We start from the raw sequence: 23,572 nt of genomic DNA on the forward strand, positions 1-23,572 counted from the left end.
AAGAAGTCTTGCACATATTACATCACTGAAACACCACAACCACAAACGGTGTCATGAAACAATTAAAAATAAAAACGACAAAAGAATCCCCCCCCAAAAAACACATATTTCTGAACTAATTTAACTTTAATTACCCTGCTCTAACTTTACCAAATGTACGTGTTCTGTCGGGTTGTACTACGGTACTAGGCTCCAGCTGAGGAGGACGTGCGTGTGTGTGTGTGTGTGTCAGAGGTTTGTTGGCGTACGTGTTATCGTGATGAGCCTCAGCATGTCAGAGAATGCGGACCTGAGAAGATGTTTTCACATATTCTGGACCAAAGCCAGTTTCACTCATACACACACACACACTCACACACACACACACACACACACGCACACGCGCACGCATGCACTCACATATGGAACTGTAGAGATTTTACGCTCCTGCAGTAAGTGCAGTTTTTGGTAGAGTAGCGAGATGCGTGGTGATTGGTGGGCGTAAACATCACCCTGCTGATTTTGGAGTTTTGCACATTTCAGGAAGTTATTCGTAGGACTTTAATAATTCACGTTGAAGACCTACATGAATTTTGAAAGATTGCAACTTAATATTTGACTTAAGAGTTTAGTCAAATTAGCTACAATTTTATTCGCTTTAAATTGGTTTTCTTCCAGCTCACTCACGTGACTTCAGTGCATTTACACCTCGGCTACCTGACTTCAGCATCTTACGGCAGTAAACTGCAGGCTTTATGACAGGTACTCACAGCAACGTTTTGCCAACAGATAAAAATAATCAGGTCAAAAATATTGCTCTCAGGAAAACATCTCAGGGCAGGAAGAGCAGGTTACGGCCCAGAAGCTGTAGCAGCAGTTTAAGATTTCACACACATGAATATATTGTCACCGAAGGGGAAAAGAGTGCAGTGGATGAAAGAGCAACTACTTAACATGTTAATTTAAGTGAGACGTTTTCAGGTTTGGTCATGTTTTATTTATTTGTTGTTTTTTTTTTAGTATAATTATTTTTTCCGGTTTTTCAGCCAAAATTAATATTGTGGCTTTGGCTAATAACCAATATGACGTATATTTCCCCAACACTTTCGACAAAACCCACTACACCGCTGACTTCGCTTCACTACTTCAGCCAAACTCCCTATAATTCTGTGCTGCATCACTATTACTGTCATATGTCTAAACAAACACCACATGGCCAATCCTCTCCCAAAACACATGCAGCAGCAAACTGTACATAAATATCACTTATTAATAATATTGGCTCAGTTTCACTTATTGGAGCAATAAAGATGTTAAAAATTAGCTAATGTTAAAAATTGGCTAACGTTGGCAAACGCGGATGTCAATGTTGATATATTGAACAGCATTTTGATTTAAAATTTTAATCTAAAACTGGTTTGAATAGGTTAAAATTACATTCATGCCAATAAGCCACCTTGATTGGCAGGATTCTTTAGAAGCTTGCTTCCCTGCATAATGAGAGTTGTAGTTTTGGCACAGCATCCTTGAGAGAAGAAACACAAAATTTGGGATTTACGACAAATAGTGAAAAATCTATTCATACGTAGCACTTTCTGAGGCCACAAACTAATATTGTTAGATGTAAAACTTTATGAGACTTTGCAGGAAACCCGTTTGACTTTTGTTGTTGTGCATAGGAGTGCAGGTAATAGGAGTGAGTAATTTGTTTATCAGTGCCATGGTACAAGAATGGAAAAAAATAAATAAAGTGTAATTAAACATAAATAAGTATATAAATAGATGTTGCAATTTACAGAGCCTTGTGGGACTTTGGACTTTTTAAAAAATAAATTAAAATTGTAGAGGCAGTAATTGTCCTTTCTGATCCCTCTTTTAGCTGCACCACTGCTGAAGTAGTTATAAATGCAAATAGAATACGTTAAAAATAAGATAAATATATATATATATTTTTGTTCTAACTCTAATAAGTTTACCTATCTTGTAATTTCTATGAAACTGATCTCCTTAGTACCATTCATCTTAAAATACCAATTCTTCCTTAAGCTGGTTAAGCTGTTAACTAAATACAGGAACTTCAAAGTTTAGCTTACCGTCAACAGACGCCGAGTCTTTTACCTGCGCACTGAAACGCCCAAGATTGCGGAAGCTACAATTTAAACTAACCAGCACCTGTTCAGACACATTTACATGCCTGCTTTTGCAACAATGACGGCTTTGCAGGGAGGGGAAAAAATCGTGAAACAAAATGCACACAGCCGCAGCTTACGTTTAAACATACCTTTTTAAGACGTGTGAGTGAGTCCACTGAGCAGCTTTCCCTTCCCTCTGGGGGGGAAAAAAGCTTCTTCTCTGACGCTTCCGCAGCCCGTCCTTTCTGATTCGGGCGGGTCTTTATGAACACACACGGGAGGAGAACTCATGTGAGAGGAAGAATCTCTCTGTACCCACTTCCAGCGCTAAAAAAAAAAAAAAAAAGCGTACCATACGAAAAGTTGGTTTGTCCTCCTCTCGCTTTATTGTCGCTGCCTCTGCGTTCACACACCGTTGTTGAGGCGGCGACTGAAGGCGCTGACCTCTGGTCCAATCAAGTTCTCATTGCTGACGGTCACTACTATCAGACGCTAGAGGGCGCAGCTCATCTAAGTGCAGCGTTACAGACAATGCAGCCAAAGGACTAAATGAAAGGGTGCAGGCTATTATCTGTGTAAGGACTAAGGTTGTTAATGGATAATAGCTAATTTAATCATTTGCAGGAGTACGGAAAAATATAGACCTACAGCGGTCTCGGAAGGGCAGTGTAAATAATCAAATAATGTTATTGAATATCTCCTTTGAACCGTGCGCCATTACACATAAGCACTGCAGTCCATATTTTAGGTTAAATTAACAGATTTCATAAAGCATCACGTGGTGGCATCTCTGTCATGTAAGAGCGTCACTATTTTAAAATCCTTTTCTTTTTTTTGTCATGTTTCCTTTTTAAAATAAGGAACAGAAACATTTCACTTTCAGAGTTATGTCAGATGTTCAGTCTCACTTCATAATTCCTTGTTGAAAAAATAAATAACTATTGTGTTCAAACTTTAAGCCGACGTTTATCCTGAACATTGTTGCGTAATACAAAGATGGAACAAAAATAAAGACAGTTACATATAGTCATTAAAACATTGAGGACTCACTTTCTGTATTTCAATTTATTTGCTTATTAGTATTATGTAACATTTAAAGAAATAGTTTTAATTTTTTTTAAAAATCCTCTACGATGTCTTAATTATGTCTGCCACTCAGTGTACCATCCAATAGAATAATGTATTTTTCATTAGCATTAGTTCCAGCATTGCCTCTGGTTTCTAAATCCTATTAGAAATATGTAATATGTCCTGACTATTGAATTATGAAAGAACAAATTTGGATTTGAAGGATATTTGCAAGATTTTATTTTTTAAATACCCACCTAGCATATCCCAATCTTCTCCCAAAGTATTGTATGGACATTACTTTACAAACCACTCAAAGTGATGGTTATCCCTGTTCTTTACCCTTTTTCTACCACATTTTTTCCTTCCACCCAACTTTCCATTGATATGCAAATCTCTGCATTTTGGACAGCAGCTTAGTCAGCAGTCTTCCTAGTGGCCGTGATGCCCATTCTTTTCTTAATACAATGTTCTCTCTCCATCACTAAGACACTCACTAAATAAAAATAATAATTTAAAACCAGAAAAGGTCTGCGCAGACAAACATTTTATCACAAAATGACCCAAGGAAGAAATCTAACGCTCTCCATAATTATCAAAAACACACATTTTTAATAATAACCATGTATGCATAACAACCTATGTACAAACATTCAATAAATTGTTCATCGTATGAAGACACTTATTAGTCAGTTGTTCAGTTTGATACCAATCTGTAGGGATGGGAGGGGGACAAAAATGTCAAATATGAAGGTAAAAGCACTTTACATTTAAGCACCATCAAATGTAACACCTTAGAGAAATAGAGGTTAACATAATACTGTCAAACAGACTCATCAGGCACTTGTGCTTCTGCAGAGATGGCGTGCTGATGACGTTTCTGTCGCTTTGATTTACAGCCAGTACACCAGGAGGCAGATTGGGACTTTTTTTGGTGAAGGGAGAGAAATCAGTCGAATTTTACAGACGTGGCTGAGAAGTGGGGAGTCAAAGGCGTCACACAACAGAACAGACACAGTAGCAGACGAATCCAGCAGGTCAGACGTGGATCACTTAGCGGCCGAGTGGCGAGCAAGAACAATCACTGTCGACAATCGGCAACGTGATGAAAGTCGTTCGTCGACCTCAAAGAGATCGCGGAGCAGAAGGCAGAGAAGTTGTGCAGAGTTCAGTTTCTCTCCAGTTCAGTTCGACTTGGATTACTTATCAGTCTTGTCGTAAATGGTAGGAGGACGAGAAATTCTGGGCCAAAACAGCCGGATCTCCTTTCTTTCTGCAGGTAAATCGTCAGAGATGAGACTTTCAGCTGCTCCAGTGCAGATCTCTGTAGTGTGTGGTTTGCTTGTATTTGCATTTTTATTAGCAGAACCTTCAGCATCTCGCCAGTCAGACAAATAATGTGCTCAGCTAGTGGTCTGGAATGTACCAGCAGGTTTGTAGTTGTCGTGGGACTGTGATTGGTCGTAGAGGCAGTTGGTAACAGCTGGATGCATTCAGATAAAGCAAAAGTCCAGCACCATTTTATGAGACAGAGTTTGTGTTTTTTTTTTTTTTATCCCCCTGAGTCCCAGGAGAAAGAAGAGGCTTTGTAGTGACTTGTCCTCCACCAAAAAGGCACCGGATGAGAACATGCTGAAGCTGCTTTGAAAAGAAGTTGGAAGATCTTCCTCATGTCAGTCCTGGCTGGTTTTCCTCTTCTCCAGTGTAAGTTTGAGCTCCTCATTCAGTGCTGGGAACAGATTAAAAAACAAAACAAACAAAAAAAGCAGTGAAGCCAAATAACGTCTGACTGCTGAAGGTACAGACGGCAGACCGTTGTACTCACTCTGTGTAAGAGGCGAAGGGGACAAGATGAGTCGCCTCATTGGGTTGGTGGGAGAGGCTGGTACCGGTGAGGTCAGGATACGACGGTCCGCGGCCGGGGACCGGGACAGAGGGCTCGTGCACCAACGGTCTGTGCCCCAAAAAAAAAAAGAAAAAAAAAAAAAAAAAGGTGAATATCCCTGCAGTCTGTCTCCGTCTGCACGAGGACTTCAATGGCCAAGACAAACCTTGTTTTGGAGGCAGAGCGGGGACCCTGGGTAAGGGGCTGGAGGGGGCAGTATGGAGGATCTTCTCTCCATTTTCATCATTAGCAGAAACATATGCTAACAACATGAAGAAATTCGGCGTGTTTAGCGTTATAGGTTATTCATGAAAGTTGAATAAAAAGCCATGAGAGGCAGGAAAAAAAAAAAAATTTTTTTTTTTTAGTGTATTTTTGTGTGTTTTCTCACTGATATTCTCCTCGTACGGCTCCTCCAGGAGGAACGGTTGCAGAGTGCCCGCCGTCTTCTCTACCAAGGCGTCAATGACGTCATGCAGTGTTGCACAGGGAATCTGCAGCAGGACGCAATCTTTTTCATCTTTCGCAAAACATTTTCAAAACCAATTTGGATAAAATGTATACATTTAAAATGCACTGTCTGATAGGAAAGGGTAAGGACAAAGTCACAGAATACTTCAACTTTTAACTGAAAGTGAACATTATTTACATTGTCTTTTAAATTTGAAAATTATTAAACTACTTAATCAACACTAAAATACTTTCTTTCATTTTTTACTGCAAATGTTTTGCATTAAAAAAAGAAAAAAAAAGTCAATTTAATAATGAAGGCTATGGGATGGACTATCACAAAATCCCACTAATTGAAGTTTTTGTTGCAAATTCACAAAAATAAAAAGTGTTTAGCAGGTATTAATACTTTTGCAGTTAACTGACTGTTACTTAATAAGCTACTAATTGTCATAGTATACAAAGACTTGCCTTTTGGAGCAAATATTTTCGTTAGTCAGTAAAACCTTTGTATTTCAGCGTGCAAGTCCCAGTTTGGAAATCAATGAAATGACGTCACCACAAACACTGTAAAGCGCACCTCGTTCTCAGTAAATGTCTAAAAACCATTTGTGAAAACAATAACCTAAGAATCTCTCACTTCTCCAAAGTCGGTGCATTGACGTGTTGTAAGGGCAGGGCTGACATTTTGCTGCTTCAAAACTATCTAACCAACCACAGAATGAACATAAATCACTCTTGCGCTGCAACAGTGTGACATCACTGTTTCCAGTTCAGCTGCACACTAGAGAGACTGGATGATTCTCCAGATCTGTAGAGCACATACTTCTCCAAACACTGCAATGGGAAAGCTACAGGAGGTCTGTCAAGCAGCTGACTGCAAGCTCTGCTGGAGCATATAGCCTCGCTAAACAACCAGCTAACATCAGTTTGTTACTTGTGTTTACTGATACGCAGAGAAAACAACCAGTTACCAAAATCAGAGAATTTACATTTGAATGACCCTGATACTTTGCTGTTTGGAAACCAAAAGACAAAATCTATTTTTTTTTAAGTCAGTGAACACACCAGGTAAATCACCAAGTTCTTTGGCGTGGATGTTTTTACAGTTGGAGGAGCATCAAGTTGGTCTTTTCACTAAGATATGATTGAGAAAGCACAGAAGGTGTAAGACAATCCTAGAAAGGAAACAACTATACTTCTAAAAAAAAAAAAAAAAAAAAAAAGGAGGAAGATTTAGAAAAATTTGAAATTGTCCACAAAATCTGATCAGTTTATTTTCATGATCAGAACTGGAATGGATCAGCGACTTCAACCAGAGGAGGATCAGATGGATAAAAAGCTAGATAGTCATTGAGCGAAGCGTTTTTCAATAGGTTTAGGCTTCGACTCTGCCTGAACATGCTGTCTTTCTGATAATGACATAAGTCTGACCATCAACACTGCAAGCTGTTTTACTCAAGGAAGAATCTCACTGCAGCCCACAGCTAAAATCAAGGCAGTTCAGGCAGGTTAGGTAAATGTATTAAATGAATGCTCTGACTGCTACTTTCAGCGACATGTCCTGTCATTTATACTGGTCAGATATTCAACATTTTCAGTAGTCCATGCTGACAACTGAATCACACTTACAGGATTTTCCACATCAATAACATAACCACCTTGGTCTCTCTGAGTGACTCTGTAATGTCTGAACACTGACCTGGATGATAAAAAGGAGAGACAAAGATAGAAGTTGCATCACTGATTCATTTATGCTGCTTAGCTCTCCACATGTCGAGTGTTGGCTTACCCATTGAGGTCCTGGCGGGTCGTGACGGCCAGCGAGCATCCGTCTCGACCTGGACGGAGGAGCATGTTGCCACAGTCCGGGTGTCTCTCCAAAAGTACTTCAGCTTCTGTGCGTGACACTGGACGAAAACACCTGTGGATTAAAAACAATACACGTTAGTAATGAAGTATTTTTTTATTTTTTTTTAAAAAATGTGATAGGGAAGCAGAACTCACGGAGGGATCTCGCCCACTAAGGGAACAGAGAGGGGCGAAGGAGGAGCTCGTCCGGAATTGCGGGTTCTCCGTCTGGTCCGTTCTTTTTCTACCACTTCCTTCAGCATTTGGATCTGACCCGGCAGTAACGTGAGACTAGACGGGACATTCAGCTGCAATCCAAACGATCAAAGAATATTTGCATTACAGCACTAAGTAAAAAGATTCTGGTAAAGAAATGCAGGAGGCTGATATTCACATCTATAACGGAGTAGAGGAAACCTTTCCACAGCTCCCGGGCCTCCAAGTTTGGTGCCTGAGGGAGACAATCGCACATTTGAATACTTGTGAAGATGTTTCAAATGATAAAAAAAAATAAAAATGCAAATAACTGTATGAGTTCGTTGAGAGGCATACGGTGAATTTGGTCTCCCCGTCTTTCATGCGGAGGATGAGTCTCGCCGCTTCCAGGTTTCTGTCTCGGCTGCTGTCATCTTTGAGGGACACAAATCCACTGAGGTCCAGCTTCTCCACATACTGGTCCATACAGAAAACTTTTAGTGTCAGCACAATGTGACACATTAAAGACATAGAGAAGAAGGTACAGAGGGTGAAACTTACATGAGCATCCTTAGCGTTATTGAAGAAATACAAAGAGTTCCCACAAAGGCAAGTCCAAAGCCTTCTGGAAGCCTGTCATATGCAGACATGAGGGGGGGGGGAAAGCATAGATGAGCTGTTGTTGGAATTAAGGAGATTTCCACGCAAAGTGCCGGCTACATTTATTCACATCTCTGGAAAATATGTCAAAAACCTTAAAAGAAATATATATATATATAAAAAAAAAAAAAATTCCCCTCTCACCCTCTGTGGGTGGTCTCTTTCATCCTCTGAGCTCGGGTCCTCTACCAGAGGCCTGGGAGCTTGAGGGTTCTGCGCAGTATATATATATATATATATATATATATATATATATATATATATATATATATATATATATATATATATACATCACTAACATATCTTGCCCAAACACACTTTAGAAATTTCACATTTTATTTTTTTTTAGTTGATCAGAGTCTATGAACTTTCACTGAGGAATCCAGAACTTTCTTTTACCCTGTGGTATAAGCAGGAGGTAACACACAGCTCAATTTCTTTTTGCCACTGTAGACAGAACGAGGACCCGTATTTATCTGGCAACCACATACCAGAAATATATATATTTTTAAAAATCAAGTAAAAATATCCACAGTCAGCTTTTTTTTTTCATTTAAACCAATTGTATTATAAACTATTATATTCTGATAATAATCCAGAATATATGGGCAAATCAAAAATGTTAAAAGATACAAAATATTCTTCCTTGGGCATGCCCCCTATATGCACGCTATTGAGAAACTGTGTGCTGAACTAAAGACGAGAGAATACAAGAACATTTAAAGTGGATTTGTCAAAGATTCCTCTCTGTGTATTAAAACCTTAATTTTATATCACTGATTTCAGTCCTATTGGTAAAAGGCGCTTTTACAAAGCTTTGGCAACACTCGCTGAACAAATGTACCAGCATTAAAGTATTTTTTATACTGGAATAAAATGGAAAACTAAAAGCTTTTTATACAACTTTACCCTAAATGCCAATAAATGAAGCCAGTTGTGCAATGGATATCCCCCTGCTGCCCCTTTCTCATTCCCATTTCCTGTCCCAAGAGAAAGATAGTTAAATGAGTCTCAGCTGCTGCCAATACATACATTTGGATCCCTGTAATATCCTGCACCTGAGCCAGTGTCACATTACGAGCCTGTATTGGATTAAAAGAGCCTAATCAGTGATGGGTGGGCATGAAGGAGAGGGGTGTCTTTGTCACCTCACCTATCAAATAAGACAAAAGGCAAATGAAATATTTGAGAATTTCTGCATGCAACTTTACTTAAAAATGCAGTTCAAGGAATTACAAGACTTTAAGTGTCACTGGAGTCTGTGTGATGTGGGGAAAAAAAATTGTCAGGCATTCGTTTGCAACATCTAGAGCATATAATGTAATGTTGATGACAGCCAAGAAATGCACGGTTCCCCAGATAAGACACGCAGCGTCTTGACATCAGTACTGATTCCTCGATTCCCACGATCGCCGAGTGATTAGTTGCCGACCCGCTGTCACAATCCCATCCGTTTGGTGGGGAAACGAAATGCCCACGCAACCAGCGCTCAGATCGCCTCGCCCATTCCAGCACAAGGAAGTTGACAGCTATCAGGGAATGGTGGATCCGCCGGGTATGGCAGGCGGCGGCGCGCCCGTACATCCCACACCGACCGCAAGCGCGCTCTGATCCCCGGCAGCCAGCTGCATGCCCCCGGGCGGGGTGTGGTGGACTGGACCTACCTTTTCCTTCGGTCCTCGCTTCTCCAGGTAGCCTTCGAAGTAGCAGGGTGGGAGCTGGGAACGGGGCCCCCCCGAGCCGCAGCGCTGCCTGACGGGTGCAGCCGCCATGAGTGTCGCAGGCTGGGCACTGATTGAGGACAAAGGGACTTTGAGTAATTCGGGGACCGACACGCCTTCCCCGATGAGATAGTGTTCTGGCAACAGCCCTACAGCTGGGTGATACGGGCTGCTGTCTCTGCGGGGGTCATGGATAGGGGTGGGGTTGACCACATGGGAAAAAACACACACAAAAAAAACGAAGCAAAAACACTGTGGGATGATATCCACTTCAATAATAAATACATGTAAATAAGAAGCGCATCAGGACAGTCAATGAATAATTCAAACAGTTGATCATTTTCCAATTTAAAAATGACAACTGCTCATCAGAGGGTTGAAATATTTAACATTTATTGGAGGAAAATGAACAGCATCTATTCACGGACAATAAAACACACAATACATAAGATTACACTTTGGCTAGTATAGAGGTAATCCATGCATTTTGGTGATAATCCAGGATAATCCCACGTTTATTCTTCCCAACGCATCACAGTTACGGAAAGGTATTAAATCAAAAGCATTTTACAAATGCATACAAATAATAAAAAAAGGCTATATATTTCACTGAATAGTTCCATTAACGTTGTGCATAATGAAATAAAGCTTTAAAGCTGTTAATACTTCATCAGTATTGCAAAGCTGATATATAGTATCGTAAAGTCGGCTCTGAGCTGTGACATCAGCCCCACACAAAACCTGATCTTAGCCCTTTGTTCTACAGCATCATTCATCATCTCTGATCTAAGCCGAGTCACAGACCTTCTGCCTCTCTTCAAGGGGTTTTGCTTTAGTCTAATGAGGCACGTAAACCCACACCTGAGCCACAGTTATTACTCAGCACAGCAAGGGTCCGAAACATATCACCAATAAGACACATTAAGAGGTCTGTAGAAGGACAGGCAGTGCGGATATATTTCAAAGTATGCATACGAGTCTGAGCATCAGAGGCACCGTAGGTTTGGGATGGGACAGATAATGAGGAAAGGGGGCAGAAGTAAGGGGGCAGGTGGTGAATAGAGAGGTGGGGGGAGGGCATAATCCACTGTCGTGTCCCCTCCTCTGCAGAAAAAGACCTGTCTGTTCCGCTTGCACTTTAAATAGAGACGGCAGAGATGAGCGAGGCGGGGGGCAGTCTAACAAGGGGATCGTGACAAGGGGGGAAAATTTGGCATTTTAACAAACAGCATGAACCATGACAATTCATAGTTTGATTGTAATAGGCTTAACTGGAACTGAAACCAGTGATTGTGGACAGATCTCCCTTGTTTTTTTTTGTAAATTTGGTACGAAGAGACTGGGAGAGAGCATCCTCCATCCAGGTCTGGTGCATAGTTTACGTCTGAAAGCAAGAGGCAGGTACAGCAACACCAAGCTCACATCACCACACATTTCCATGCTCCAAATCAAACTACAACAGAGCTGAGGAGTGAGAGCAAATAAGATAGAAAATTCATGAAGAAACACTTCAACAAAAAGCCCTAAACTCCCCTCCCCAAAAAACCAACCCCCAAAAATACAACAATGCAATGACACTGCCAGCAGTATCAGCTGAGCCTGAGGGGGGGAAAGGAACAAACAGAAACCATGTTGGCTTTGGTGCAATGTTGCTCATTTTAAAGACTAAATCAAATGTCCCTTTACTTGTGAAGATTTTATTTTAAGTTAAAATTAGACTGAAACACAGCCATCTGGTAGGACAAATAAGAGCGAGCAACCTTTGTTTGGAAGTAGTGTTTCGAAGCGTAACTGGAGTGCTTTTAAAGAGGTACAGATATTTACGGAGGAACAAAAAGTCAGAAAATGTGTATTTGCAAGTTAGATCTTTCAAGTCCCCCATCTTTAAAAACAAGATTGTCTCCTAAAGCTGGAAGTCCCAGAGCAGCTTGTAGCTCTGAATCAAATATGGCTGCCGCACTTTTAAAATGTAGAGAAAGTTGTAGATATAAAGATTTTTCTCACAGTTTGTGTTCATTTAAACCATTGACACACATAGTTCTGAAAAGCCCATATTAGTTACCACGTTCCTTTAAGGTACAGAACCCATTGAACTATGTCATTAACCTGTATTGAGAAAAGTAATTAGCACCACAATTAGAAAATCCCACTGGTTGTCCAATCTGCGACTAAATCTTGCTCCACTCGGTGCAATCCAGACCTGAGCTCGGACTTGAGAGACAAACGTACTGCAGCAATAGGAGTGATAAATGTAATAAAATAGTTTTTTTATATATTTATCCTAAATTATCCCATCACAGTAGAACCTGCAAACCTAATGTCCAAATTCAGCCATCACTTACAGCTGGAACAATATGAAGTTCTTAAACATCTCAGAACTCATGATTAATCAAACAAATACAAAACCAAAAACCACCAGATGGCAGTAGAACATAGCCTCAAATGCCTGAGAACATCAGTTTTGTGTAGTGTTGTGTAGTTTTGTGCATTAGTGTCCAAGTCTATAGTTGAAAAGGTTAAAAACATGATTGTGTGTGTAGTTCCAAATAGTCATGATTCAGCAAACAAGATACTGTGAATAAAACTGAATAAGACAAAGAAAGTCATTACACCCTTAGACACATCTGTTTCTGCTTAGTGTTCAGCTGGAGCTGTTGTGTACAAAGTGCACAGGTGCAAAGAATGTTTTATAAAGACGCAATATATGGCGAATGCACCTAAACATCATGCATCATTTTCCTGATTAGTGTTATGTTTTCAAATCCATTCCATCTTGACAGAAAGTCTCCCAAGTTTGCTAAAAAAATATCTCAAAGATACAAAAAAAAAACTATTTAAATTTCCTTGCTATGTTTCCGTTTTCATGATGACATATTTTTAAACATCCATCTTCCCCGTTCTGATGCTCCCGACTTGCTCGTCTTCCGTTAGTGTGAGAGGGGCACAATCACTTCCACGTAGTTGTTGGGGAAGTATCCGGTTTGTCCACGGAGTTTTCCTTCAAACCAGTTCTCGTCAATTTGCCTGACCAAGGTGATTATTTCCCCCTCGTAGAAACCCAGCTCTCCGTCGTTTTCTGGCACAAAGTCATAGAGGGCTTTACAGGTCGGCTCCCCTGGACATGAAGAGAAGACGACAGACGCAAGGAGGGAAAAAGAAAGCATACGTAAGTCCAGCTACTAAGACACAGACTCGCAGCGTTGGCCAAAAGTACAATCAGAATCTGTTTGAATGTGTGAAACCTTTAAATAAGTTCAGACACACGGTGTCACTAGTGTGACATTTGAAAACACCACTGATGGAAGGTTTCAAAGGAGAGGAAGCGAAATGTTATGACTTATTAGTTCTCAGGTGATGAATCAAGAAAACTTCAGAAACTCAAAATCAGAGCACTTACAGGATTTTTTTTAATTTAACAAAGATTTTGAGATTGAGAAGTTTCAGTGGTCGATGAAGTCGTCAGATGTATAAAATTCAGCCAACTTTGCAAACTTTGCACCGTGAATTTCATTCAAAATCTTTAATTGTGAATAAATAAAAAATAACAGAATGTGAGCTGCTGACGATTCCATACATCTGAAGACCTGGTAACAGAAACAGTCAACACTTGTTCCCCTTTTATGTTCTGCTTTGCTGAAAGGGATCAGTTGACACAATAAACATTCAACAGAGTTAGTGGAAAAAAAAAAAAACAGCCAGAGAAGTGCATCCATGTCACTGCCACACACATGTGCAACAGGTTAAAAGAAAGCAGTCAAGTTTTGTGGTTAATTAGTAGGTAATCTTCCTCTGTCCACTCACGCGGTTTGCTCTTGACGGAGGGCCTTTTGACGGGTGGAGGTGGATACTGTGCTTGGGCTGCTTAATGTTGCAGAAAGGGAAATAAATCTGTCAGAAGGGTGATGCGGATGTGCAACATGTTTTCCTAAGATGTGGGGGGGGGGGATGGATTGGCACGTACTCACAAAGATCAAGTAAAATACACAAAAGTAGTTTTTACCAGCACTGTATGCCGGGGGGCTCACAGGACCTGCTGAGTATCCTCCATTTGAGGGCTCTTGGTCTCCATAGTCAAAGGACTGTCTGGGTTTAGGTTTGAATTCACGCTTCGGGCGCGACTCAGCTTCATTTACCCTGCATCAAAATCACAATAAAACGCAAAAAAATTACATTTCTGATCTCGGTGCAAGTACAGAGCAAGTAAAAAAGATCCTTAGTGGCTTTCATTGGGAATAGATTTGGATTTTCTGAACATAAATGTTTGCCACCCTTTCAGGTTTTATTTGTAAAAGTAAAATCAAAACCACATTATTAGTCATTATTTTCCTTTTATTTCACAGTTATTCTCTATTTTGTGTTGGTCTATCACATCTTGAGATTATTTTTTGGAATGTGGCAAAATCTGAAAAAAATAAAAATAAAAATAAAATGGATACAAATAGGCACTGTAAAAATACAACACAATTTGTAGAGATTTAGAAATATTTTCAGTTCCGTCTGTAGGTTTTGCACAAATTTCATTTAGTAGCAGTAAAGGCAAATGTGACACTTGGTCATAAAGGTTGTTGACCCAGGCAATATACTGTCAGAAGTAATTTCTTGAGCCGTCTGGAGATTGCCATCCATTTCTTGGAACTTTTGGCTTTAAAACTAATTATGTATGTATCCCTAGACTGCGGGGATACAAACTTAATCTCATGTCGGTGTGTTTACACATTCTAATCTGAAGAAGAAGACGAATGAGATATAAATGAATAAATCTTATTTGGCGAGGTCTATGGACTTTCCTGAATAACTAGGTCATGATATCAGTGAAGAGGGGTGGAGCTCAACCGGCTGAGCGGGAGCCACAGGTACGGAGCTTGTCGGTGCAAAACTGCTCATTTTCTCTCTGTGTCTGCCCACTTTAAATATTGCGGTTTCCAAATAAATGCTATGAGCACCAAAAACATATATACTTTTTTATTTTTTGTGGAGGGGCACTCCGAAGACCTGAAATCAGATGTATTTAGTTTCATTGCGTGGAAAACATATTGATTAAATCAACAGCTATTTTTAAATAATAGCACATTTTTTAAATAGCAGGATGAACGGTGAAGGCAGTGAAAGAGCTGACCTTTCTTTCAGTCTTTCTGTGACCTCCTCCAGGACCTCCGTGGCCTGCCTGTGGTACTGCAACAGGGACTCCACGAAGGCAGACAGCTGACTCACCTGCTCCACCTACATGTGAATCAGCAGAATGTTTTAGAGCAATTAAGATAAATAAAAAAGCAACAAGAACGGTGCGTCAGTTTTTCCCCAAGATTGTTTTTTACATGTTTACTGAAGTTTTTGTTTACTAAGGCAATGAGTTTAGATTCCCACGTGTGGAATCAGAAAGCCTTAATTTATGTGGAAGAGACATGGAAACGGTAAACATCAGAGAAAAGTCTGGTTCGATGTGCCGACTCAGTTTCAAGATGCAGGCATAAAAAACACCCATCTGAGCTTATTTTTATATACAGAGGGCAAACTCTGTTAATGGATTAGTCACAGAAACACAAAATGCATTCAATTGTTTTTTATTTAAACCATGTTCAATACAATTTTATAAGGTTTGTTCATTTAAGTGTAAAATATTGCGTTGAAATTTATGTCTAAGATGCCGCTATGAATGATTATATGCAATAAGCACTGGATTATATTAAATATTCTTTATTCATTTTGCAACATGTGGAATAAGGTCACAAGAGGAATATTTCAAATATCTAATCCACCACTCTGAAATCATGTTTTTACATACCGTACCCATTTTTCACTTCATTTGGTGCAACTGAGAAAGCCAATATCAAGTTTTTAAACCTTTTTACTGATGTGAGTTGCTATCTTCCAACAAAAAGTCTACCAATTTAGTTGGTAAAATACAATAAGTTGACTTTACCGACTTAATTGTGTGTCAAAATCATGATGTGGTCTGAAATCTCTCAATATTTTGGTTTCTACATATTTCTCACTGAAGATTATATAATCTTCTTTTTTAGATTTTTCCTGAATTTTTTAATTATTATTATTTTTTTTTTAATTCTGCCCGTTTAGAAAAGAATTTACCTAATTAAGTTGCATTTTATTTCACTTTATTTTTCAAACTAAGATCGACTCCATTTAAAAAAAATTGATCAAGTCTGGCTTGGATTGTACAAAGACAAACACAGAATCCTAAAATCAGTTTTTGACACCTTCGTTTAATGTTTGTAAAAATCTCAGCCACAGATTCACTCATAAAACCTTTAGGATAAATGGGCAGTGGACTTATTTTAGTATTTTCTGTGAGTATTTTCTGAGGGTTTGTGTAACCAAAATGTTCAATTAGATGGGCAAAAACTGAACTTTGCTGTGTTAACGCAAAGATGAAGAACATCATCTTATTATAAAGGCTCCAACATGTTTCCATCTGCTGCTCTCTATTTTATCTACCTTTGCACTCTTGAGGAATAAAAAAACTCATATTAAATACCAGACTGCATTGCCAGACAGCATAAAACCCCCCCGCATAAAATTACATTCCCAATATTGTATGGATCATAATGGATGATCACGTAGGAGACTGCTTCACTATTTTCAATTGCTTTAGCATTTCCTCTATGACTCGTTTTATGGACGTATGATTAGTTGCGGTAAACTTAAACACCTTTCAACCAGCTTAAAAGAGAAAAATGAAAACTTATGTGACATCCGTTTATGAAAGACAGAAAACCAAGCCAAGGCAAACTTACATCAGTTTCCAGCAGATTATGCATGGAGCTCTCAGCCATCTCTTTGGACTCGTGGAACTTCTCCAGGGACTGCCTAATCTCTTCATCTGGGATTTTACCTTGACGCTTCTTTTTATAGTCATAGTCCAAACGGCGGCCTTCCAACTTCTTTAAGTGGTGCTGTGAGTTACACACACAGGGGTGAAATTAAAAATGTCATTCGAAATAGGACTTATACTTTTTTTTTTTTTTTGTGGTGTTATTTTTCCCAGTGCACCTGCCTTACAAAGCACAAACCTTGCAGTTCAGTGCAAAGCCTGTACGTAGATAAACTTATCACATCTTTGTTCTACCTGAATATCTTTGATGTCCTTCTCAGCGATCGCCTGCAGTGGGTCAATAAAATTCTGCTTCACATCAATATCCAGGGAGTCCTTGACTTCAGCCAGCCTCTTCATCGCCTCTCCAACATCCACCAGAGCTCCGCCTATAAAGTACATACAAGTATAAAAGTAGGAAATTATGACTGCCTCGGGTCAATATTAAATCTGTAGATATTTGCACAGTCACACTGTATAGCTGCAGACCCTTTCTCAAACACAAGTTCCTTCCCCAGCAGGGGTGGAACAATGTTGCATAGAAAAAAAAAAAAAAAGATTTGCACAGCTGCAGTTTAGTTTGTGATTTTCATGATGCTAAAGTTCCAAGGAAAATTATTTGTACTTCGTAGAAAGACGAGGCATGTCTGGAAGAACATCAGTGTTTTCTACTCGTATTTAACATTCTTAATACAGACTCTGCCGTTAGTTCAACTTGAACATCTAGTTGCTATTCTCTACTTCCATATACAGTTTGGTGTTAAATGTAAATAGAGCCGAGTTCTAAATAAAGTAATTGTAAAACGGAGCGGAATGCAAAACATTAACTCCACAGAGAAACTAGGTCTGCTTTTAAAAATGCAATGTTGACCGAGCACAACAAACTGTATTCTGTTTTCTGTTGCTGTGTGGAAACGAAATGAGCTCTCATTTACAGATGGGAAGTTCACCACCAAATGCCAGCTGAATGTGCTTTTCAAACAGAATGAGAAGTATGAGCGTTTTTCACTTCCTGTGTGTTTTTGGTTTCCTGTTTTCATCCAAAAATGCTCCCAGACTTAACACAGGGTTGTTTTGTAAGCACATACAATAATATACATCGATAGATCTACAGATAAAATGTCCACACTACATGCCCAAAACTGTTCCACAAGTCTTACCAAAGCTATTGTCCTCCCCTATGTCCCGTCCATATTTAGTCATAGACTCCCCCAGAAGCCCCTCTGGCTGGGGATAGCCAGGACTGTTCACCTGCCCACGGATTTTGGACACTGTGTTAAGCATGGAGAGCTTAGCTCTTGATGCAGGATTGGGCTGCAGGTACTCTGATGTTTTCCCAAGGACATCTACTACTGCTTTACTGGTAACATCTGCTTTCTGGGAGGATATGAGAAGGCAAAAAAAAAAAGGAGGAAAAAAAAGGAACATTTGTCAAAGAATCATCGGTAGCATTATTTGATTTGAGCAAGATCATCCAGTTAATTATGCTGTAATTACCCTTTCAAGTTCTTTAAAGTCTTCATCCAGTTTGGTTCCTTCTGCACCTCCAACCTTTTCACTCATCATCTGTGGAATTAAAGCAAGTAGAAGGATTACTTTCAACAATAAATTTCAATGTTGATGTAATGACATAACCCAACTTAATAATATGCTACTTGTCGCTTCTATATTTTTTTAAATTTGTGGTCAAAAGGACAGCTGGAGCAGGTTAGGTGTTGTTCATACAGTTCAAAGTTCTACTTATCACGATTCTCTTGTTTCTGACATGATTTCATTAATAAATTATTATTTAATGGTAAAAGCTTTAGCACGAATCAAAGATTCGCTAAGCTAATATTAAAGACACTCCTCCCTATGGCAGCTCTGTTGGAATAGCAAGGATGGAAAACAAATTAATTTTTACAAGTAAAGCATTTTTGGCCTCTTGACCAAATTTCTATTGTAACATTTGTCTTTTCTTGGTTGCCAAATAAGGATGGATGTATCATAGATTCTTTAAATGCAACTCCCATTCATTTATTAGGCAAAATATGATTTTTACAAACCGGTCATGTATTTAAATAATCTATTTATGGTCTAAATGTTTATAAGTTTCTTTTCACACCTACCTTGTCCTTACTAAACAAATATCACAGAAAGCAAAATACTGCCAATTTTTAAAGTCTTAAAACCTTAATTTACGTCCTGATAAATTCAGCAACTTAACAGATACTTTTTGAGCTCCAAGGAGCGCACAGGGACACGTCGTCGTTTCAGGATCATGAACAAAAGGTCCAGGACTATAAAGCTCCATGCTTTTTTCTTCATAATTTATGAGAAGTAATCCTTTTGCACTGCGAGCAACTTCCTAACGTCTGTGCTTAAGAACTCCAATTTCATACAAAGGCTTCTCCACTTTTTCCATCAGGTCAGCAAATGCATCACAGTTTCCTACATCTTGACCACAGGCAATGCTTTGTTTCACCGTGCAAAAATGTTACTTTACAATCTCTCTTTTACACACACACACACACACACACACGCACACACACACACACACACACACGCACACACGCACACACACACACACACACACACACACAAGTGGTTCAAAGCTCAAAGCTCAGTAGAAGACTGAAAATGTGCTGGTCTACATGTTATTTAGATCACAGATATAGATATACCAGATGGATTTAACCAGATAATTATTTTCTCTAGTTTAAATAAAACCACTTAATTAGCTTGTCTGGAATGAACATAATCTCAAAAACTTCTCCAAACATGAATGAAGTATAACCCAATAACACTCAACAGCAAAAAAAGGGGGTTGTTTCAGCATTTTTTTAAATTTTTATTTATTTTTTTGGCTTCATAGAGTAGTACGCAAAAAAGTTAAGATAAGTTAAAAATTGCTAATTACGTCAGCTGCAACTGGCCAATATAATGATTTGCAGTCAGCATATAGTTTTCATGATTTGGATTTTTTTCATTTTAACAAAAGCCACAGTCAACTCACACTGACGTGCATCTATAGTCCCCCACATACAGTCTGCAGGTTCTTGCATGCATCGGAGCACGCTCCATATGTCAAACGAGTTTAGCTCTATTCAACTGTTGGCTCCGTCCAACCAGAAGTCTAAAAACAGGTTTTTAAGACTTACTGTGAAGCATCTGATCCACTGTCAAATGGCCTGATTTAAAGTTCTCAAAAGCTTGAGTGGCTTCAAGTTTGGAAGCAGACCAACGCTGCTGATGATAAATCACAGGATTTCACTGCAGACCACAGAAAGACAAGCAACATGCAAGACTTGCAGCTAAAAAAACGCTGAGGGGCGGCTGCTGATCCAACAATGGAGACAAAGTTGCTGCGAGTTATTTTTACAGTTGCCGAATGCACACTATGAAGTCAGACAGGCTGCTCCATTTTATGCTTATAGATATGTTTTAATAGCTGCTTTATGCCTGTGTGTTATATTGTTAAGAAGTCTTGAAGCCAGTCAAAATTGATTTAATTTCATCTCATTTTAATCAACTGTGCTGACGGTGTATTTACGGTCACTTATTAGATTTAAAGTAAAGGTTGTCAAATTAATTTCTATTCATTGGGAGTATATCATCATATTTGACACTCTTAAGTACTCAACCTTTTTTATTTGTGAAAATACTTGACTACTACTAAAGAGCTTCAAACCATTTTTTTTTTTGTCATGCTGGAGTTAGTCGCTTGTATCTAATCTCCTTTATTTCAAGTGCAAATCTTTCTTACTTTACATATTTTGTGGTATGAAAAACCACAAAGTAAATAGGCTTCTTGGAAGCAAAATTGTTCAGCCAAAATTGATTAATATATGCATATTCTTTTTATTTATATGTATATTTTACATGTCATCAGCAGCATCCCTACAACATATGATTAATATTTCACAGTTATGTGTATATTTTCCATCTTAATAGGCTGATAGGAACTGTTGCCAGCTAACCTTCCATGTAGATATTTTGTAAAAGACAATTTAGAGATTTTATCTTAGTATTTTTTTTTAAATTTTCACATAATCTCAAAGCAGCTCCTTTCTACTATTAGCAAACAAGAACCTGCCAGGCAGCTTTTGCTTGAAACTTGTCATCAGTCTCTTCATTTTCATTCCTTTTAAAACCAGATTAACAAGTTGGCATCAGTGTTTTTTTTTTTTTTTTTTTTACAGGCATTTGCCAAAAGAAATCTGGATTGTAAATGGATGCAACACGTCTCAGTATTTGGCAAGTAAAACATCTGTTGTAACCAATCCATACTGCAATGGTAGAGGTATACAAAAGCGTACCATCTGTACAACTCCCCATCTATTATCAATGTTAGCTACGAAGTATGACTAACTGGACAAACCTTTAACCTAGAGGAGGTATGGTCGGAATTAAAGATGACTCAGTTCTATTTATCGCCGCAGTAAACCATCCCAGTGAATGAGCCAGAACAATGACAGAACCTGAATGAAGTCATCGTTATCACATCTGTCATTTCCCCAGAGTGACAAGTCCGAATATCTCGGGTGAAACCAGTCAATTACCTACAGGCTATAATCTGCAATCGCATGACACTGGGTATCTGCCACTGATATGCCTACTGAGCACAGAGTCATTACTTCACTTGTATGATGTTCCACCAAAAACAAGCACCTGCTGCAACAATGCTGCCACCAAAACAAAGCCGACTGGCTTTGCAAGTCGTGACATGCTGGGAGGTATGTTTGTATGAACAATTACATGTTTAACACACACGCCTTCAGAAGCAACTCAAAATACAGGATGACTGCTACAGAAAACTTGACTGAACAAATGCAACAAAATCAGAGGAGCCTTATTATCCAGTCTTCAATAAGGAACGCCACATTAAATTACTTGGCAAAAATCATTCAAATTCATAAAAACTGTTAAATGCAACACATTCCAGTTCATTTATATTATCTTCTTTTTCTTTTCTTTTTTTACCCTTGTTTAAAATAAATAAACATTGACCATGAAATTTTATGGTATTATGGATAAAGCAGGAACACAGTTCTAATATGCTTATGAATGTAAACAACCAACCAACTCAGTTAGGCTCTTGCATCAGAATCCTCATAATATTACCCTCAAATGTCAATAGTGGGGATAAACAGATATAAAATCTACGTTTTAACCCATGACTAGACAAAACTAAAACCCGACAGTCACTGCAATGTCTAAAACCCTTTATGTCTGAGTTAGGAGCGCTAAACCTCTCGAACAGATGGTGCTAATCCTGCTTACTCTGGCGCTAATATAGCGAGCATCTAGTTAAAACGAAACTTGGCAACAAACTACCAGAAAATAAACATCTCCGGTTATATGTTTATGAAGAAAACTTTGCTTAAAAGACGGTATTAGCTCTAAAATGAAGAACCCAAATCTAAACCAGGCAGACGAACTAATTAACTAACCAGAGCAGAGCCTTGGCAACTAAGTTTAGTTAAACCTGAGATTAGCATGAGCTAATTTAAGACTAACTTAAGAGAGGGCAGGTTTAAAGAGTTTCATTGCAACACGAATTCGTGTCTTCTCTAATTCAAAACATTTGAATCAGACCTAGAAAGTTTGTTTTGGTTCCCGAAAACCTTTTTCTACTTTAGGCAACCTAGTAGCTAACAGAAGTAGGAGAGCAGCGGAGCTAATGTCTAAGAAGTCAACTCGTTTACCTGACTGGCTTTGAAAAATTGCTTCTTAAGTCCTGCGACCGACATCTTCTCAGCGCTTCCTCCTCGTCCTCTCTCGGGAAAATGTGTGCAAAAAAAGCTTCTGTGAACGACTACAGCCCTAAATCTGTCGAGAAAACACGTCTCCAAACTTTGCTCCGCGGACAAGAAACTTGCTAGGCAACCACAATTTCCTGGCTTGGGGAAATTGTGGGCGGAACCGAGCTGGTTCAAAACACACACGTAGACACCAACAGTGGGTCGGTCCACTTCCTTCTACAATTACTTTACTGCACTACTGTAATTAAATAATTCACCTTATTACGAAATTTAGCTTCAGTCCACGTTTGACCATGTGCATTAACAGTTTTACTTCTGTTCATATTATTTATTTTGAGTTAATATTTGATCTAGTTAAAAAAAAACACCAATCGAAAGCAATAATAACAGCTTCTCAGATGGTGATTCTAAGAGAAAATAACTGCAACAAAATATAAATTTCTTTATGGCGCCAGATAAGATATGTACCCTAACTAATAAAGCCACTGTGCAGTTGAATGATAGTGACTGTTGTTGCAAGATTAATAAACTGGGTGAGCTATTCCCTCCAACTATAACCATTCCCTCCAGCCCACAACCTTTTGTGAGCTGCACCAATCAACTGGACAGAAATCAAGATCAGAAGGGAAAGAGTGACTTCAGGAGTGACTTTAGTGGATCAAAAGCTTTTTCTTTTCTTCCTGTTCATTAAATCTGTCAAAACACAGAATTTCTACTATATTTTTATGTCAAAACAAATGCCTCCATCAAGAACATGGACTTAAAATCCAGTAGATAAATGTGCTTCATTTATGCTTAGGTGCATAAATGAGGATAATTTTGTAGTTCCACAACAGCCTGCCATGGCATCTTTTATCTAACAAGAGAGACAGCAAGCCATTTCGCTCTTTCTTATGGAGAAGTTGTTGGAAAAATATCGGTAATCAATAATTGTCACATCCTTACCAAAACCAGAAATCTGAATTGACCGACAGTATTTCTTTTGCTGAGGTAGGTTTCTGGATGAAAACTTGACAAAAGACTAATTTAAAGACAATCACCACAACTATGTCCAGCGG

At 38.9% G+C, this 23,572-nt stretch overlaps 2 protein-coding genes across 5 annotated transcripts; both read right to left on the reverse strand.

Annotated features, from left to right (window-relative positions):
* Nucleotides 1-3,768: 3,768 nt before the first annotated feature.
* On the reverse strand, nucleotides 3,769-10,102 carry stap2a (signal transducing adaptor family member 2a). 2 transcript variants are annotated; one of them, XM_014988551.2, is made up of 11 exons: nucleotides 9,885-10,100; nucleotides 8,122-8,193; nucleotides 7,918-8,037; nucleotides 7,760-7,816; nucleotides 7,522-7,673; nucleotides 7,307-7,438; nucleotides 7,147-7,216; nucleotides 5,456-5,558; nucleotides 5,231-5,326; nucleotides 5,005-5,133; nucleotides 3,769-4,908 (listed from the first exon to the last, which is right to left on the reverse strand). In XM_014988551.2, the coding sequence occupies exons 1-11, from the start codon at nucleotides 9,990-9,992 to the stop codon at nucleotides 4,853-4,855; spliced, it is 1,095 nt and encodes a 364-aa protein (XP_014844037.2). In that variant the 5' UTR covers nucleotides 9,993-10,100; the 3' UTR covers nucleotides 3,769-4,852. The 2 variants fall into 2 exon arrangements, with proteins under 2 accessions (XP_014844037.2, XP_087870588.1); XM_088014462.1 differs by having other exon boundaries at nucleotides 3,769-5,133; nucleotides 9,885-10,102.
* Nucleotides 10,103-10,312: 210 nt separating this feature from the next.
* LOC106918639 (endophilin-A2) lies at nucleotides 10,313-22,671 on the reverse strand. Of its 3 annotated transcripts, none has more exons than XM_014988548.2 (9): nucleotides 22,458-22,671; nucleotides 18,268-18,336; nucleotides 17,931-18,147; nucleotides 17,026-17,159; nucleotides 16,694-16,852; nucleotides 15,058-15,161; nucleotides 13,942-14,075; nucleotides 13,743-13,799; nucleotides 10,313-13,056 (listed from the first exon to the last, which is right to left on the reverse strand). In XM_014988548.2, the coding sequence occupies exons 1-9, from the start codon at nucleotides 22,500-22,502 to the stop codon at nucleotides 12,869-12,871; spliced, it is 1,107 nt and encodes a 368-aa protein (XP_014844034.2). In that variant the 5' UTR covers nucleotides 22,503-22,671; the 3' UTR covers nucleotides 10,313-12,868. The 3 variants fall into 3 exon arrangements, with proteins under 3 accessions (XP_014844034.2, XP_014844033.2, XP_014844036.2); XM_014988547.2 differs by having other exon boundaries at nucleotides 13,743-13,802; nucleotides 22,458-22,670; XM_014988550.2 differs by lacking the exon at nucleotides 13,743-13,799 and having other exon boundaries at nucleotides 22,458-22,670.
* Nucleotides 22,672-23,572: the final 901 nt, after the last annotated feature.

This window comes from Poecilia mexicana, unplaced genomic scaffold (genome assembly GCF_051168715.1).
Source record: "Poecilia mexicana isolate PSO_F unplaced genomic scaffold, ASM5116871v1 scaffold_17, whole genome shotgun sequence".
Taxonomy (NCBI): Eukaryota; Metazoa; Chordata; class Actinopteri; order Cyprinodontiformes; family Poeciliidae; genus Poecilia; species Poecilia mexicana.

Coding starts and splice junctions, on each gene's coding strand:
- stap2a (XM_088014462.1), bottom strand. CDS start 9,992: ATGGCGGCTGCACCCGTCAGGCAGCGCTGCGGCTCGGGGGGGCCCCGT. Junction 7,439..7,521: donor TTAGTGGGCGAGATCCCTCC/GTGAGTTCTGCT, acceptor TTTAATCCACAG/GTGTTTTCGTCCAGTGTCAC. Junction 5,327..5,455: donor GCCGTACGAGGAGAATATCA/GTGAGAAAACAC, acceptor TCATGTTGTTAG/CATATGTTTCTGCTAATGAT.
- LOC106918639 (XM_014988547.2), bottom strand. CDS start 22,502: ATGTCGGTCGCAGGACTTAAGAAGCAATTTTTCAAAGCCAGTCAG. Junction 18,148..18,267: donor ACTTTAAAGAACTTGAAAGG/GTAATTACAGCA, acceptor ATATCCTCCCAG/AAAGCAGATGTTACCAGTAA. Junction 13,803..13,941: donor CCCCCCGGCATACAGTGCTG/GTAAAAACTACT, acceptor TGCAACATTAAG/CAGCCCAAGCACAGTATCCA.